At 47.0% G+C, this 17,830-nt stretch overlaps 1 protein-coding gene across 1 annotated transcript in view; it reads right to left on the minus strand.

The window, feature by feature from the left end:
- The window catches only part of PARD6B (par-6 family cell polarity regulator beta), a 57,539-nt gene that overhangs the window by 18,928 nt on the left and 20,781 nt on the right, over nucleotides 1-17,830 (minus strand). Inside the window, exon 2 of the mRNA XM_040331662.1 lies at nucleotides 13,738-13,960. Coding sequence (XP_040187596.1) covers nucleotides 13,738-13,960 — 223 coding nt within the window. The remainder of the gene's footprint in view (nucleotides 1-13,737; nucleotides 13,961-17,830) is intronic.

Genomic DNA, 17,830 nt, shown 5'->3' on the forward strand with positions numbered 1-17,830 from the left:
CGCTGCACATATGGGTTACATGGGCAGCAAGAGGTTACACTACAGTCATTAAAAAGATGTCTTCTGTTCCCTTTTATGCACCGATAATGGAATGTAATCAGAAACATTAGATTACAAACAGAGGTAAAACCATTTATCTAAAGTGTATATGGCTGTATCTAGCTTGCTTGTCGTCATCAGTCCAAGATATGGAAATACCACACGCCAACCTCGCAGGTTAAATACACAATAAGGAAGGGCTAGATTGTCCTACACAGTATAGGAGCGTCACAACTTTCCACGTGTGCTTCCATCAGGAGAGAGCAGTAAAAAGAGCAGAAACCTGAATTTCCAGGTTAAAGTATTTCCCCGTCAGCTGTATCCTTACATGTGACCTCTTGGAGAGGTCTGACAGGTGACATGTGTTACCGATCTGTGTGGAAAGATGGCTTCAAGCTGTTTGGTGGAAAATGAGAGGTTTCACACCACCTTCAGGAGGAGGAGACTCTCACAGGTCTAAATGTTTTCAATGATATTTGAGATAATAGTGTCAGACAATAAAGGAGCCGATCCCTTTGTTAAAGCTGAACTCCAAGGTGAGCAAATACAAGAGGCAGGTGTGTTTGTCCTTGAACCTTCACGTGCTTTGTGTTCTTGTAATGAAGACCGGTCATTGCCCTCTCCTTGTGCTGGGTGACCCGTCTCATCTCCGCTGAACGCACAGCCACCGGTGGAAGGATACAGAGCCAGCGTACTGATCCCCACGCATCACACAGTTCATTTGTTGTTGGAACTTTGTCAAGATGTCACAATTGGCATTCAATTACCGTATTTATCTGCGTATACCCTGCACTTTTTTGCCCTGAAAATCAGGGCAAAATCGTGGGTGCGCGGTATACACCGATACCCGATTTCCCGCGCCGAGTTTCAATACTGCGCCGACATATACCGAGCGCAGTACACTCGGGTATAGTCGGGCAGTCTCAGCTCCTTCCGCGCTCACGTCCTGGACGTACAGGACGTCAGCGCGAGAGTTGCCAAGCCTGCCCGACAATACACAAGTGTACTGCGCTCTGTATATGTCGGCGCAGTATTCAAACTCGGCGCGGAAAAACAAGCGGGGAGGACGCGACGAAGAGGACACCCGAAGCCGCAGACGGACGCGGGACTCGACGAGGGCGCCGATGGACGCCGCACAAGACACCAAAACTAAGTACAAAAAAACTTTTTTCCACAGGAATCCGCTGCAACTTTAGGGGTGCGCGCTATACCCCAATAAATACGGTAAAAGGGGTTGTAAAGGTAAATGTTTATTCACCTTAATGCATCCTATGCATTAAGGTGAAAAAACATCCGACGGTACCCCCCCCCGTTTTACTTACCTGACCCCTGGCTGGCGCTGCTGTCAATCACAGCAGATGACGCTGGGGGGCGGGCCCGAGTGATACAGTCGGTGGCTATATTACGGGAGCGCGCTAGCAAAAGCTTTCCACCATGCGAGCTCGCTCGCATGAAGGTGGAAAGCTTTTGCGAGGAGAAGCTGAGACAGCCGCCGAGAAGACCGGATTCGGGGACACTCTGTGCAAAACGAGCTGCACAGTGGAGGTAATTATAACATGTTTGTTTTAAAAAAAAAAAAAAATCTGCCTAGTGTTCCTTTAAGTTCTATTTTTCATTCGTAGGGTGGTGGATTGTGATAAACTGTCGCAGTGGTGAGAAATGGCTTTATAGACATTTATAGGTAGATTCAGAAAGAGTTAGGTCGGCTTATCAGTAGATGAGCCGACCTAACTCAGAATCTACGCCGACTTATGTTTAAGTGTATTCTCAAACAGAGATACGCTTAAACATATCTAAGATACGACGGCTTGGGCCGTCCTATCTTAGGTTGCAATATTGAGGCTGGCCGCTAGGTGGCGCTTCCATTGCGGTCGGCGTAGAAAATGTAAATGAGTAAATACCATGATTCACGAACGTACGCCTGGCCGCCACAGTACATTTACGCCATTTCCGTAACACATTATCAGGCCTAAAGTTATTCCATCTAATAGATGGAATAGTAATGTTAAAGTATGGCCGCCGTTCCCGCTTCGAAATTTTTACGTCGTTTGCGCAAGTCGTCCGTGAATAGGGATTTACGTAGTTTACGTCCACATCGAAATCAATAGGCCCGTGCGGCGTACTTAGCCGCAATGCACGCTGGGAAATGTAGGCGCCCGGCGCATGTGCAGTTAAAAAAAAACAGTCAAAAACGCAAGGTCACGCCCCATTAACATAAAACACGCCCCCATACACACATTTGAATTAGGCGCCCTTACGCCCGCTTTAGGCTACGCCGCCGTAACTTAGCAGGCAAGTACTTTGAGAATCAAGTACTTGCCTCGCTAACTTACAGCGGTGTAGCCTAAACACGCTAAGCTACGCCGCCGCAACTTTGCACCATTATCTCTGAATCTACCTATTAGTGTTAATTTCGTCGACTAAAACATTTTGGTCGACTAAATGAATACTATTTTAGTAGACTAAAAATACGACTTAAACAATTGAGATGACTAAAATACGACCAAAACTAAAATGGCATTTTAGTCAAAAGACTAATGCCGCGTACACACGATCATTTTTCGGCATGTAAAAAACGATGGTATGGGCGCTTCACATAATTTTTCGGGTTCTGAAAAAAAAAAAAAAAAAAAAAAAAAAAAAAATCGAACATGCTGCATTTTTTAACACCGTTTTAAACAATGTCGTTTTTCGGGTTGTAAAAAATTAACGTGTGTGGGCTTAGACGTGAAAAACCAGCACATGCTCAGAAAAAAAGTTATGAGACGGGAGCGCTCATTCTGGCAAAACTACCGTTCATAATGGAGTAAGCACATTCATCACGCTGTAACAGACAGAAAAGCGCAAATCGTCTTTTACTAACACAGAATCAGCTAAAGCAGCCCAAAGGGTGGCGCCATCCGCATGGAACTTCCCCTTTATAGTGCCGTCGTACGTGTTGTATGTCACCGCGCTTTGCTAGAGCATTTTTTTTTTTTTTTAAACCATTTATCATTTTCCTTCCACTTCACAATTATGTGCCACTTTGTGTTGGTCTATCACATAAAATCCCAATAAAATACATTTAAATTTGTGGTTTTAACATGAGAAAATGTGGAAATTTCAAGGGGTATGAATACTTTAAGGCACTGTACATACTAGGGCCAATTTAGACAGGAGCCAATTAACCGACCAGCATGTCTTTGGAGTGTGGGAGGAAACACACAGAACATACAAACTTCACGCCGGAAGTGCCGTTCGGGATTTGAACCGATGACCCTAGAGCGAAGGAACAATTCACATTGGAGCGCTGGGTTTTCGCGCTACACGCATTTATTTTAATAGTCCGCTCTATGCGCACCAAAGATCATGCACCTTTTTTGGGTAATTTTTTATAACCATGTGTTTTTCACATGTGAAAACGCGCATCTGCTGGCCGTGCTTGGGGTGCCATTAACAGCAGAATGCTTAGATCTAAATGGTGCCTTAAGCAAACTCGGAATTCAGGCAGAGGTCAGAACATTTTAGGTGGTGGCATCGAGCCTCCCCAAGAAGAAAAACGTAGGCTCTCTAAATGGAAGACTCCATCTTCTGGGTGAAAGGGGTACACAAATCCGGATAGCCTGACAGCACAGAAAATAACTGCCCAGGTAACCAGAGGCCATTCCTTGCACCCGTATCTCTGATCTCCACCACTCCATTGTTGTTGGCAGTCCCAAGACGTCACCAAGGCAGTGCTGCGGCATTCTTGTTACTAATGAGCAGCTTGTGTCGCTCCTGGGTATACACAGCAGCATCACCAAGCAACATTAGATAATTTGTCAGTCCTAATTACCAGCAACATGGACCTGCAGACAACGGGACCTCAAAATATTCCCTCACCTCAGGCTGCGCTCATAACTTCAGAACTAGAACACAAAATACATCTCTGCACAGTGCCTGATGTTGGCATTAGCATGTCCTACCTAAGCACTTCTTTAGAAAAATGTGTGTTCTGGTAAATGTACGAGGTTAAAGTCTGCAAGGATAGCATTCTGTAGACTTCTATGGTAATTCACAGAAATGGCAATTAGATAAGAAGCATTTCCTATGACTGAGGAGCTCAGGGGGTTTCTTCTAACCCTGTTAAACCCATCACCCTGTGAAACGTGGAAGCATACTGGGATCTACAGGGACACCAATCCAGTACCTGAAACGAGTAGGTGTTCCATCAGATTAGGTGACCTGTCAAATCTTGTAACCGAAGTGACATTCCGTCACGGCCATCTTGGTACACCCCGCAGTAAGCCTACACAGTCTGCAGTCGCCAAGCAGATATCTTTTTACACCCACCAAAGTCGGGAAAAATCGTACAGAATCACATGATGCCGCCAATGCAACTCAGTGGCGTGCAGTTTGGGCGAGACTCCAGTGCGATTTCAGCCCTGTAGACTTCTATGGTAACTGCATTAGATAAGAAGCATTTCCTATGACCGATGAGCTAAGGGGGTTTCTTCGCATTACGGTGTGGAGTTACAGACAGAAGAACAGGAAGTGAGGATTTCTCAGAAGAAATAAGGACATATAAAAGCAAAATGGAAGGATGAGGTAAGTGAAGGAGGACTGCACTAAGGTAAAGGAAGATATTTAGGAAAAAAACATTGTACCTTTACAACCCCTTTAACATTGCAGAAAGGGTTCTTTACAGTTAGAGCAGCAAAAAATGTGGAACTTCCTCCCCTAGGATGTGGAACCAGCTGAGAATGTCTACAACCTCATGGGAATTGTTAGAGAATAAAAAACACACACAACACACACAGGTTAAACTGGATGGACCCGAGTTTCTCAACCTTAAACTATGTTACTATGTAACATTCTTTTAATACCTTACCACCAATCCCAAACTGCACCCCTCCCCCGCACCCAGCAACAGTAACTTTTCCTGGGAACACGGGGGAGGGGTTATGAAACGGAGGACGGCATAACTGAAGAGGACGACAGAGATGACATATACCCTTCCTCCCTGGCAGGGGACAGCTGTGGGAAAGAAGACGCTGTGCACATATAGGGTAGACCTAGGTGTGCACAGCCCATTGCATTACGACGTGCAGCCCACAAAGCTCCAACACACATTGACACACGCCAGTGAATGAATGTGCCAAGCGGCTTCCTGTTCATTCACAAACTGAAGCATAGTAAACACAGCTTACTATTCTTCAGTTATGAAGGGACACAGTGAGCGAGTGTGTTCATTTAGAAAAGGAAGGTGCTGGCAAATGATATTCTTTAGCCCCTTCCCCCGCTCTCCATCCTGAAACATTCCCTGCAGCAGCTGGGGGGAGAGTAGGGAAGTCAGCAGCACTGCCGGTGACTTGTCCTCAATTTTCCCCTAGCGGGGAAGTTCCTTCACCGACTGCGCAGGCGCAAACTTCCCGACGGAAATCCCCGAACCTCGGTCAGCATCCAGGCTCATTCTTTAACATCCCCGTGGATTGGAGGATGTTAAAAAAAGAGCCAGGAGGCCGAGCGAGCGGAGCGAGGACGTGAGGCCGACTGGCCACTTACCTCGAAATCCACGTCGCCCTGGATGTCGGCCGCGGTTCGGGGATTTCCTTCAGCAAGTTTGCGCCTGCGCAGTCAGTGAAGGAACTTTCCCGATAGCTGGAACCGTCTCAGCACATCAGTTTGCGCATGCGCTGGAACTTCCACGATAGCTGGAACCAGCACGGCAGATCACCGGGCAGTGGGATGAATCAGCACTGCATGTAGAGATAAGGGTGGGCCCAGGCACACCAGGCACACCCCCTGTGCATGCCCAATGAAGGTAGATAGTTCCAGCACAATTCTCGGTCTACAGACAATGATTTACGTATTCCATTTGTCCCCATTATAAAAGTTACCCACTTTCTTCTATTAGTAACAAAAAAATGTTTGCTGTCAGTTGGGATTTTATCTTCCGTCTTCAAAGAGACAAGTTATCCAACACACAGCGGCCCAGATCCACAAAGGAGTTACGATGGAGTATCTTCAGATCTGAGTTGCAGCGTCGTATCTATGCGCCCGATTCTTAGAATCAGTTACGCATAGATTTCCCTAAGATACGTCCGCCCCGGTGCATTTTTTACGTCGTTTACGTTAGGCTTTTTCCGGCGTAAAGTTACCCCTGCTATATGAGACGTATCCTATGTTAAGTACGGACGTCATTCCCGCGCCGAACTTTGAAAATTTTACATCGTTTGCGTAAGTCGTTCGCAAATAGGGCTGTACGTAAGTTACGTTCACGTCTTAGGGCGCAAGTTCTTTCAGAATACGGAACTTGCGCCCTAATTTACGGCGGCGTAACGTATCCGAGATACGTTACGCCGGCAGAAAGAAACGCCGAGCTACGTGAATCCGGGCCAGCATTTCCCTCGTGATGTGTAAATCACGGCAGAATTAGTAATGAGAATCCTTTTTTTTTTTTTTAAGGGCGATAGTACCTTTAGTACAAGTTGTCCTTGCAGCCAATCACATACATACACTCGGCCTTATATACACTCGGCATTGTCCTTGGTGCAGCCCCGTTGGGCGCCGCACAGCCTTGCTCCAGAAAACGTCCTTGCCGGGAGCTCTTCAGCATGCAGGTTGCGTCCCTATATCCTCCTATGGGGAGAAGCTGTACTCTGCAGTACCGCCGGAGGTTGCCATGAATACAGCTCCCTATAGGAATGAATGGGGCCGCGGCGCGCACACTCAGGCTGAAGGGGACCCGGGGAGGATATTCATTATGTGAAGCAAGGCTATGGAGCTGCTGACAGGACCACACCATAAAGATGGACAAAGGTGAGGACAGGTCCAGTGGGCTGCAGAATTTATTAATAGACAAAAAAGGTACAATGGTCTTAAAGTAGAACTCCAGCTGAAACCCAACTAGTCCTAATGTCCTCACCCCCTTCATAACACCTACACTTACCCTTTTCCTGTCTGCTCGGGTCACATGATCTTGTGTCATGTAGGGGCAGCTGCAGGGGAGAGGAGAGAGTGTCTGACAACAGCTGGGAATTCCAGGGGTGATGGCGTCACTTATAGGCTCCCACGTCCCAAGCTGTTAGCGCTTCCTCTTCTCCCCTGCAGCCACCACTGGCTGACACAAAAGGGCCGGATCACATGGCCAGACTAAAAATATGGCAGTATTTACATCAGATGTGGCCCTTGGCTAGCCTTTATCTGGCCCTTGGGGCACTACTATTCCTCCCAATGATATGAGGAACAGTTCCTCCCACGGACACCAGCAATGGGGCACAATGTCTTTGTCCAAAGCAAATAATGGGGCACAAGGTCTTCCACTGATCCCAATGATGGAATACTACTACCCCCCCCATGCCAATAATGGGGCGCTACTCACCCCCAATGCCAATAATGGGGCACTACTCACCCCCAATGCCAATAATGGGGCACTACTCACCCCCAATGCCAATAATGGGGCACTACTCACCCCCATTGCCAATAATGGGGCACTACTCACCCCCATTGCCAATAATGGGGCACTACTCACCCCCATTGCCAATAATGGGGCACTACTCACCCCCATTGCCAATAATGGGGCACTACTCACCCCCATTGCCAATAATGGGGCACTATCCCCCCCCCATTGCCAATAATGGGGCACTATCCCCCCCCAATGCCAATGGGGCACTCCCCCCCCCCCCAATGCCAATGGGGCACTACCCCCCCCCCCCAATGCCAATGGGGCACTCCCCCCCCCCCCCAATGCCAATGGGGCACTACCCCCCCCCCCCCAATGCCAATGGGGCACTACCCCCCCCAATGGGGCACTACCCCCCCCCCCCAATGCCAATGGGGCACTACCCCCCCCCAAAGACAATAATGGGGCACTACTCCCCCCCCCCATGCCAATAATGGGGCACTACCCCCCCATGCCAATAATGGGGCACTACCCCCCCCATGCCAATAATGGGGCACTACTCACCCCCCATGCCAATAATGGGGCACTACTCACCCCCATGCCAATAATGGGGCACTACTCCTCCTCCCAATACTAATAATGGGACACTCCTCCTCCTACTAATACCAATAAATGGGGCACTACCCCTCCTGCTGACCACCAACCCTGACGCTATATTTATTCTCACCGATGCTGGGCCAGGGACATTTTCTACCCCCACTGGCCACAATCCGGCCCTCCTAAAGTCTGAAGGACAGCAGACTGGCACTTTGTTTGAAAAGTTTGGAGACCCCTGATGTAGGGGAAAGATGGCTGCAGATAAACAGGTACAACTTATGTAGGAGAATTTGTCTCAGCTCTGTGTATCACCCGAGGCCAGTCACCTCACTGGGGTTACAACCACTTTAATGAACGATGGGGCAACTCTGGGACTGTAGACCGAGCTCTGGTGGGAACTGAACTGTGAACCCCGGCACTGCAAGGTCACGAGGGTAGTCAGCCAACACGTTCCAGCTTGAATAATTGGGGAGAAAGGAGTTAAAATGAATTTCCATTTAAACCTCGAGCCACGTGCCAAGTCTCACACGTAAAAGTCTGTCTCGCCAATAAAAAGTGAAAAACAACGGCAGTAAAACTTCCTGCTCAAAGGAAAGTTTGTATGAATGGAGGTCACATCACAATAAGGATGGAGAAGACGATCTCCATAGGATGAAGCCGAGCCTGCGACTCCCGGCGTGGGTCAGATGACGCACCCAATCAAATGATTTCACCGAATAAAGCGCAGAAACAAAACCACATGAAATAAGGAGGAAGAATGAAGAAAAGCCCGTTTGTTACCCTATAGGAAACGGCCCGAGGCGGAATAGGTTTTGGCTTCTGCTACTCGATTGTCTTACCGTAACTCGAGTGCGCAATGATTTCTGCGAGATTGCGACACCTCAATAAATGAACCATTATCCAGCGGTTACTTTTGGCTGTGCCCGCTTTCACAGGGGGAAGGTGAACGCAATGCTATAGACAAGAACGCATTTCGTAGGGAATGGCCGGGATTCATAAAGTTAGTCGCCGTCTACCACCAATTTTTAGGGTGCTCTTCAACACCGGGCACGATCACCCCCTTCCTGCCCAAACCAATCCTCAGCGCTGTTGCACTTTGAATGACAATTGCGCAATGCTGTACCCAAACAACATTTTTATCATTTTTTCTTTTTAGATGACAGGTAGAACTTCCTTTTGTTGGTATTGAATCAATGAGTTTGGTGTTTTTTTTGTTATGTTTGGCAAACATAAATAAAAAAAAGTTTTTTCTTAGTTTCTTATAAAGTTTTGTAAAGGAGTACTTTTTCTCCTGCACCGACGGGCAACAATGGGGCCGCACCGACGGGCACTTTCTTAGTTTCTTATAAAGTTTTGTAAATGAGTACTTTTTCTCCTGCACCGACAGGCGCTAATAGGGCGACACCGACAGACACTAATGGAACCGCACCGAAGGGGGCCGCCCATCGGTGCAGCCCCCGTCAGTGCAGCCCCATTAGTGTCTGGCGGTGCAGGAGAAAAAAATACCCATTTACAAAACTTTAGGGCCGAAACAACTAATCGATTACTCGACAACTAATCGATTAATTTCATAATCGATTACTATTTTCATAATCAATTAATCGGCCAGTAACATAATGGGGTTAAAATAATAATATCCCTTTTTGTACATAAATAGCAAATGGCTACTGTAAATATTACTTTCACTGTACCACAGTAAAAAATTACCCCCTTACAGTAGCGATTATTTGCTCTTTTTTTACTTATTTTAGTTTTTTACCCCATTATGTTACTAAACATCTCAGGCCGGGGGTCACGCCTTCGTGTTTTTTGGTGCTTTTTGCAGAAACACACTACAGTTCATTTACATTGTTTCCTATGGGACACGTTCACATCCATGATTTTTTCTTCTGCTGCCAAATATTTGTAAAGGGCAAGGACTTTTTTTAATGCACACCTGTGCCATTTTTTATTTTTTTTGGTTCAATATACTTCAATGGAGAAGCTGCAGAAAAGCATGTAATACGTTTTTAAAATTTGTGTTTTTTTTTTATCTACCAAACAACAAATTGGCCAAAAAAAAAAAAAATGCAAATCGCAGCAAAATTACTTTAAAGGTTATTAACTGATTAATCGAAAAACAATAAATCGGCCAACTAATCAATTATGAAAACAATCGTTAGTTGCAGCCCTACAAAACTTCATAAGAAACTAAGAAAAACTTTATTTTTTTTTATTTATTTATGTTTGCCAAACATAACAAAAAAACAACCAAACGCATTGATTCAATACCAACAAAAGGAAGTTCTACCTGTCATCTATAAAGAAAAAAAATGATAAAAATGTTGTTTGGGTACAGCATTGCACAATTGTCATTCAAAGTGCAACAGCGCTGAGGATTGGTTTGGGCAGGAAGGGGGTGAACGTGCCCGGTGTTGAAGAGCACCTTAAAAAGTGGTGGTAGACGGTGACCAACTTTATGAATCCCGGCCATTCCCTATGAAATGCGTTCTTGTCTATAACATTGCGTTCACCTTCCCCCTGTGAAAGCGGGCACAGCCAAAAGTAACCGCTGGATAATGGTCCATTTATTGAGGTGTCGCAATCTCGCAGAAATCAGTGTCACTGTTGCGGCTGCACTGATGATCAGCGCCAATCTCCCCTGTGAGGAAAAAATGGACACAGCTGAGCCGAGTTTTGTAAATTAATACGTTTTTTCCTGCACAGACTGGCATCACTACTGGGCACCGTCAGGGCTGCACTGATGATCAGCGCCAATCTCCCCTGTAAGGAAAAAATGGACACAGCCGAGTTCTGTAAATTAGTACTTTTTCTCCTGCACTGACTGGCGTCACTGCTGGGCACCATCGGGGCTGCACTGATGATCAGCGCCAATCTCCCCTGTGAGGAAAAAATGGACACAGTCGATCACATGGATAAAGAGCCTCATCATCGGCTCTTTACCGAGATTGCCAATGTGCCGTATCCCAGGGACTGGGACAATCTCCCCTTGCGTGCCCGCAAGCGTGCGAGAGCCACCGTGCACCCGTTGTTATTTTTTTCAATATGGCCAGGGGGAGGTGGTTAAAGCAGAACTACACTGTATCTGAGCACCACAAAGCAAAACACACAATACATTTTTTGTATTCAAAGCAAACTCTGTTTTTCACGATTTCATGTGCGACGTGCACTGACATCTGTGCACGAAATTGCATCAACGGCGTTGACCAGACGCAAATGAAACTGCACTGTCCTGCGGCTTTGAAATCGCGCTGATCCAACGTGATTTTTCAAAGCCGCATTCAGTGTAATTGGAGGGCTAAAAGTAAAAAAGACAAAAAGTATAATTCAATGGTTCAAAAAAGGCAAAAAAAATGACACATTCTGTTGCCTTTTTTATAAAAATAGATGTCATCCGTCTAAAAATACACAAAAGGCTAGAGACTCTAAAATGATAAAATAGCGTAGACCTTCAAAAGAAAAAACAAAAAAAAATTCTGGAAAGAGACACAAAGTAATTGTAAGAACCATCCATCACTGTACACACGTCAAGCGGCGCCTGATACAATGAATCTGCCGAGGCAGCAAAGCAGAAGTGTGTGGGGGGGGGGGGGGGGTGTTATTGTAGCAGAAGGAACACAATTAATAAAGTTACAAAACAAACCTTCAAATATTTGCCCGGCTCAATACAAACATGTGGGGAAGCTTCATGAGGAGAGACGCGTCATTTTGGAACCCGAGGGAACGCAGCACATTATATATCAATATCACAGCACATCCATCTAATGAGCCACAACAGAGAGAAATGACTTTGGTGAGATTAGTGCCGCTAAACCCGGGAATGAGGGTTTGATCTTTGCCTTCCACAGCTACAAATTACCCAACAAAAAATGTACTGCACATCAATTGTGATGTCCGCATGGAGAGAGGACCTTTCCCTCAAAGCAGACATTACCCTACGTTCATACCTATGCGATTTTTAGTGCGCTTTTCAGAAATGCATCACAGTCCATGGTTTCTTATGGTACACGTTTTTCAGCCGCTGCGTTTTTGGAAAGGGTCAAGGACGTTTTTCCCTGCAACAGATTGCGTTTTTGCATGTAATAGACTTCAATGGAGCCGCACCAGAAACACAAGTGTTGCGTTGTTTGATGTTTTTTTTTTTTTTAACTTTAACCACTCCCAGACCACCCGCCATCGTTATATATCGGCAGTTAGAAGAGGAATATTGTTATGGCAGCAGCTAACTGCCATAACCCCGGTATCCTCTTCTTCAGCGGGTGGTCAGCTTTCAGATAAAAGTGGCCTCAGCTACAGATCACTTTATCAGGGGTGGGGCGTCCGCTCTCCTCTGAGCCTGGATGTTGAGTGAGGCCAAACGTCACTTCCGCCCCAATGCTCTTAAAAGGTTTTTTTTTTTTTTCGTTTTTTTCAAAAGGACTCATTTTTTTGCATTGCATTTTAGTGTAAATATGAGATGTCGGGTCTTTTTGACCCCAGATCTCATATTTAAGATGTTCTGTCATGCCTTTTTTTCTATTACAACGGACGTTGTAAAATTATCTTTCACAATAAAATAAAAATAAAAAAGCGGGCTAACTTTACTGTTGTCTTAATTTTAAAAAAAGCATATTTTTTTCAAAAAATGACCACTGCTCAAATACGGTGTAACTAAGTATTGCAATGTTTGCCATTTTATTCTCTAGGGTGTCTCGAATATATAAAATATATATATATATATATATATATATATATATATATATATATATATATATATATATATATATATATATATATATATATATATATATATATATATATATATATATATATATATATATATATATATATATATATATATATAAAAAAAAATTGGGGTCCCAAGTAATTTTTATTTTTTTGCTAGAAAAAGATTTTAACTTGTAAACACAGAGTCTGAAAAATAGGCTCGGTCCTTAAGTGGTTAAAACACTGTGTATAGCTTGGTAGCCAATGAGCGGGTCAGGAAGCCGGCCACTGCGTCCTTAACTGAATGAAAGAAAAAAAATAAATAAATACCAGCAAAAAAAAAAAAAAAAAAAAAACACATGATGTGGGCCAAATCCATACCAGGTCCTTTGCCATTCTATTTTTTCACATTCAGCTGTCATCAGGGGAAGCCCACTGACAGCTGAAAACTCATCGGTAATTAAGGATGCAGTGGTTTAAAAAGCAAGAGGCGGGCTATGCACCAGATCAGTGCTTGAGCGCACAGGGGAGGGGGGGGAGGTGGGCTTTGCTTGGACGAGGAGGATGGAAAACGCGGGCTGTGATTGGGAGGGGGCACGCGCCAGAGGAGGGGTGCGATTGGGAAGGGGCGTGGGCCAGAGCCAGGCTGTGATTGGTTGGGGGGCATGGTGGATGAATTACCCAATACAGGCATGCTGTGTATCTGCAAAGTGTCCTGTACCTCTGAATTATCAGCCAAAGGATGAGAAATGACCACACTATCACAGATCAGCTTCTGTGCTTTGTGTGGTCAGCTTAGTAGAGGGAAGAAAGGTAACTGGCGGGATCAAAGCCAGGTACTGTATAAGTATTTAGCCTTATTTCCTGTCTTTATGACACAAATCAATGGCAAACAGTTAAAGGAAGTCTCCCCCACAGGAACCATCTTAAGCTACACCAGAACATTAATTTAAATTGTTTTGCCAGTGGAACAGCTGGGGCTTTGAATTTATAGTTAGAATTCAAGCAACTTTTTTTAATTAAGCAATTACCTTTTCTCTGTAGGAATATCCTCAGTAGCGGGTTGGCGGTCGTTATCGCTTTATGGTAGTTGTCGTCATTGTTGATGGGCAGCAAGTCCCCGTGAATATCGGCGTAACCAACAAGTACATCCACGTTGGGGATTTTATGCACATGCTGGAGTAATCCATAGAATTCATCGAACTTCCCGGGCTTAGATCGTTCCAGAGCAAATCGCCGAAACTCCGCCCCAAACTGAAGGAAGGAAAACGCTGCTATTAATACAGAGAAGCAGAACAGAAATATAATATATATATAAAAAAACTCATATATAGGTTTCTGCCAAATATAAAGAAATAACCAACTCTTGTTCTTCATAATTTCGCTTTATGTCCACACAGGTTCTATTGTGTTCTATTCTACTGAATGTGCCAGAAACCGCTTTGTGTTCATTGGATAACCCTAATCAGTTTGTCTTTTCTATATTATTATTCCAAAAAAAAAAAACACACATTTGTTTGGGCTGTTGTCCCTCCGGTAACGCAGAGAACATGTCCCTGCACCAGTTCTGGAATCGTAGCCCGCATGGGAACTCCAAGTGCAGCGCAGTTCCCGGTGCAAGTGCGATTCCCAGTGCATACAGCGCAGTTTTTCTGTGCGGGTGGTTGCAGCTGCGTGTAATAGAGGTGGATGTATAGGCATCGGTTTTGACAACCCCGCCCCTCCTTTTACTTACCTGAGCCCTCATTCGATCCAGCGCTGTGCACGTCTGCAGCGCCTTTCTCCCTCACTTCTGGGTCTCACTAGCATTGCTGGGGCACCGAGAGCCGTTGGCTCCTAGTACGGACAATCAAAGCCAGTGATGGAGTGGGGCAAGGCCAAGTGCCACTGTCTGTGTCAATGGGCACAGCAGTGGTGCCCAGAAGTGAGCATGCTTCCCACGGGGGCACTCTACAGGGAGGAGGGGCCAGGACGCTGGCAGGGGACCAGAGAAGAGGAGAGTCTGGGCCCCTCACTACAATTCCATTGCAAAGAGCAGGCAAGTATAGAGAAATGCATTTAAAAAAAATAATAATAATAATAATAATAATTATTCCTTTGTAATCACTTTAAGCCCACACATCAGACGAAAAATACCACTTTTCAAAGCGATCGTACAATAATCCGATTGTTGGCTTGTTCACAGTTTTCGAGAGCCGATCACTACAGTTCAAAAGCAAAAAATATTCGGGGACAAGCACAGAAATTTTTCTCTTATGACACCATAACAAACTATTCGTATAATCAGTACAGTAGTCGTCGAAAAAAATCTGTTAGACCAAGGCAACACATGCTGGGAAAAAGAATACATTACATCAGGGGTCGACAAATCCCGGGCGCCAGGTCGCCATGGCGACTAGAAATAGGGTCCTGGCGACTTGGCTTGGAAGGGGGGGGCAAAAAAAAAAAAAAATTTTTTTTTTTTTTTTTTTTTGGTGAGCTGGCACCATCTGGTGGTGAGCCGTTGGTATTACAAGTTAAGCATTACAAGTTAAACAGCAATTCTAATGTAATTTTTCACTATTTTCACTGCCATCTTCTTCCCTCTAACTCAGGGGTGGGCAATTATTTTTTCGATGGGGCCACATGAGAAACTAAAAATATTTTGGAGGGCCGGGCCAAAAGGCTAAACTCAATACTGCATAAAATCAATTGTATTTCTTTATAAAAAGCAGTAAATATCATTGTTGGAAAACTGGTACGAGTACTTGTTATAGACATGACACAGGAGGGGGACAGAGGCTGGGGACATGACACAGGAGGGGGACAGAGGCTGGGGACATGGCACAGGAGGGGGACAGAGGCTGGGGACATGGCACAGGAGGGGGACAGAGGCTGGGGACATGGCACAGGAGGGGGACAGAGGCTGGGGACATGACACAGGAGGGGGACAGAGGCTGGGGACATGACACAGGAGGGGGACAGAGGCTGGGGACATGACACAGGAGGGGGACAGAGGCTGGGGACATGACACAGGAGGGGGACAGAGGCTGGGGACATGACACAGGAGGGGGACAGAGGCTGGGGACATGACACAGGAGGGGGACAGAGGCTGGGGACATGACACAGGAGGGGGACAGAGGCTGGGGACATGACACAGGAGGGGGACAGAGGCTGGGGACATGACACAGGAGGGGGACAGAGGCTGGGGACATGACACAGGAGGGGGACAGAGGCTGGGGACATGACACAGGAGGGGGACAGAGGCTGGGGACATGACACAGGAGGGGGACAGACGCTGGGGACATGACACAGGAGGGGGACAGACGCTGGGGACATGACACAGGAGGGGGACAGACGCTGGGGACATGACACAGGAGGGGGACAGACGCTGGGGACATGACACAGGAGGGGGACAGACGCTGGGGACATGACACAGGAGGGGGACAGACGGTGGGGACATGACACAGGTGGGGGACAGACGCTGGGGACATGACACAGGAGGGGGACAGACGCTGGGGACATGACACAGGAGGGGGACAGACGCTGGGGACATGACACAGGAGGGCGACAGAGGCTGGGGACATGACACAGGAGGGGGACAGACGGTGGGGACATGACACAGGAGGGGGACAGACGCTGGGGACATGACACAGGAGGGGGACAGACGCTGGGGACATGACACAGGAGGGGGACAGAGGCTGGGGAAATGGCACAGGAGGGGGACAGAGGCTGGGGACATGACACAGGAGGGGGACAGAGGCTGGGGACATGACACAGGAGGGGGACAGAGGCTGGGGACATGACACAGGAGGGGGACAGAGGCTGGGGACATGACACAGGAGGGGGACAGAGGCTGGGGACATGACACAGGAGGGGGACAGAGGCTGGGGACATGACACAGGAGGGGGACAGAGGCTGGGGACAGGCAGCCACTGTTTAATCAATAACAATTGATTAAACAGTGGCTGCATATGATGGCACAGTGGCTGCGTGTGATGGCACAGTGGTTGCGTTTGATGGGCACAGTGGCGAAAATTGATGGCACAGTGGCTGCGTGTGATGCGCACAGTGGCAACAATTGATGGCACAGTGACTGCGTGTGTTGGCACAGTGGCTGCATGTGATGGCACAGTGGCTGCGTTTGATGGGCACAGTGGCTGCGTGTGATTGGCATAGTGGCTGCGTTTGATGGGCAGAGTGGCTGCGTTTGATGGGCAGAGTGGCTGCGTTTGATGGGCAGAGTGGCTGCGTGTTATTGGCACAGTGGCTGCGTGTTATTGGCACAGTGGCTGCGTGTTATTGGCACAGTGGCTGCGTTTGATGGGCACAGTGGCTGCATGTGATTGGCACAGTGGCTGCGTGTGATTGGCACAGTGGCTGCGTTTGATGGGAACAGTGGCTGCGTGTGATTGGCACAGTGGCTACGTGTGATTGGCACAGTGGCGACAATTTATGGTGGCACAAGTTGCTGCATGTGTTGGCACAAGTGGCTGAATGTGTTGGCACAAGTGGCTGCGTGTGATGGGCACAGTGACCCCTCCCGGCCCTGCCTACTGTTATCACCGCGGCGGGGAACATTACAGACAGCGTTCGTTTGAACAGCTGTTTTCCCCGCTGCGCATAGACACTCCCCCCTTGGACGGATCTGTCCAATCGCGAGCAAGGGGGAGTGTCTATGTGACTCCCCCTTGCTCGCGATTGGACAGATCCGTCCAAGGGGGAGTGTCTATGCCATAGACACTCCCCCTTGGACGGATCTGTCCAATCGCGAGCAAGGGGGAGTGTCTATGTGACTCCCCCTTGCTCGCGATTGGACAGATCCGTCCAAGGGGGAGTGTCTATGCGCGGCGGGGAAAACAGCTGTTCAGACGAACGCTGTCTAATGTTCCCCGCCGCGGTGATTAACGTGGCAGCGGCGGCGGCGGGGGTGGGCCGGATTAAAAGGTCCGCCGGGCCGTATACGGCCCGCGGGCCGTAGTTTGCCCAGGTCTGCTCTAACTAGAACCCCCAAACATTATATATATTTTTTATCCAAACACCCTAGAGAATAAAATGGCGATCGTTGCAATACTTTCTGTCATGCCGTATTTGCGCAGCGGTCTTGCAAGCGCACTTTTTTTGGGAAAAAAATTACACTTTTTT

Source organism: Rana temporaria, chromosome 12 (genome assembly GCF_905171775.1).
Source record: "Rana temporaria chromosome 12, aRanTem1.1, whole genome shotgun sequence".
Classification (NCBI taxonomy): Eukaryota; Metazoa; Chordata; class Amphibia; order Anura; family Ranidae; genus Rana; species Rana temporaria.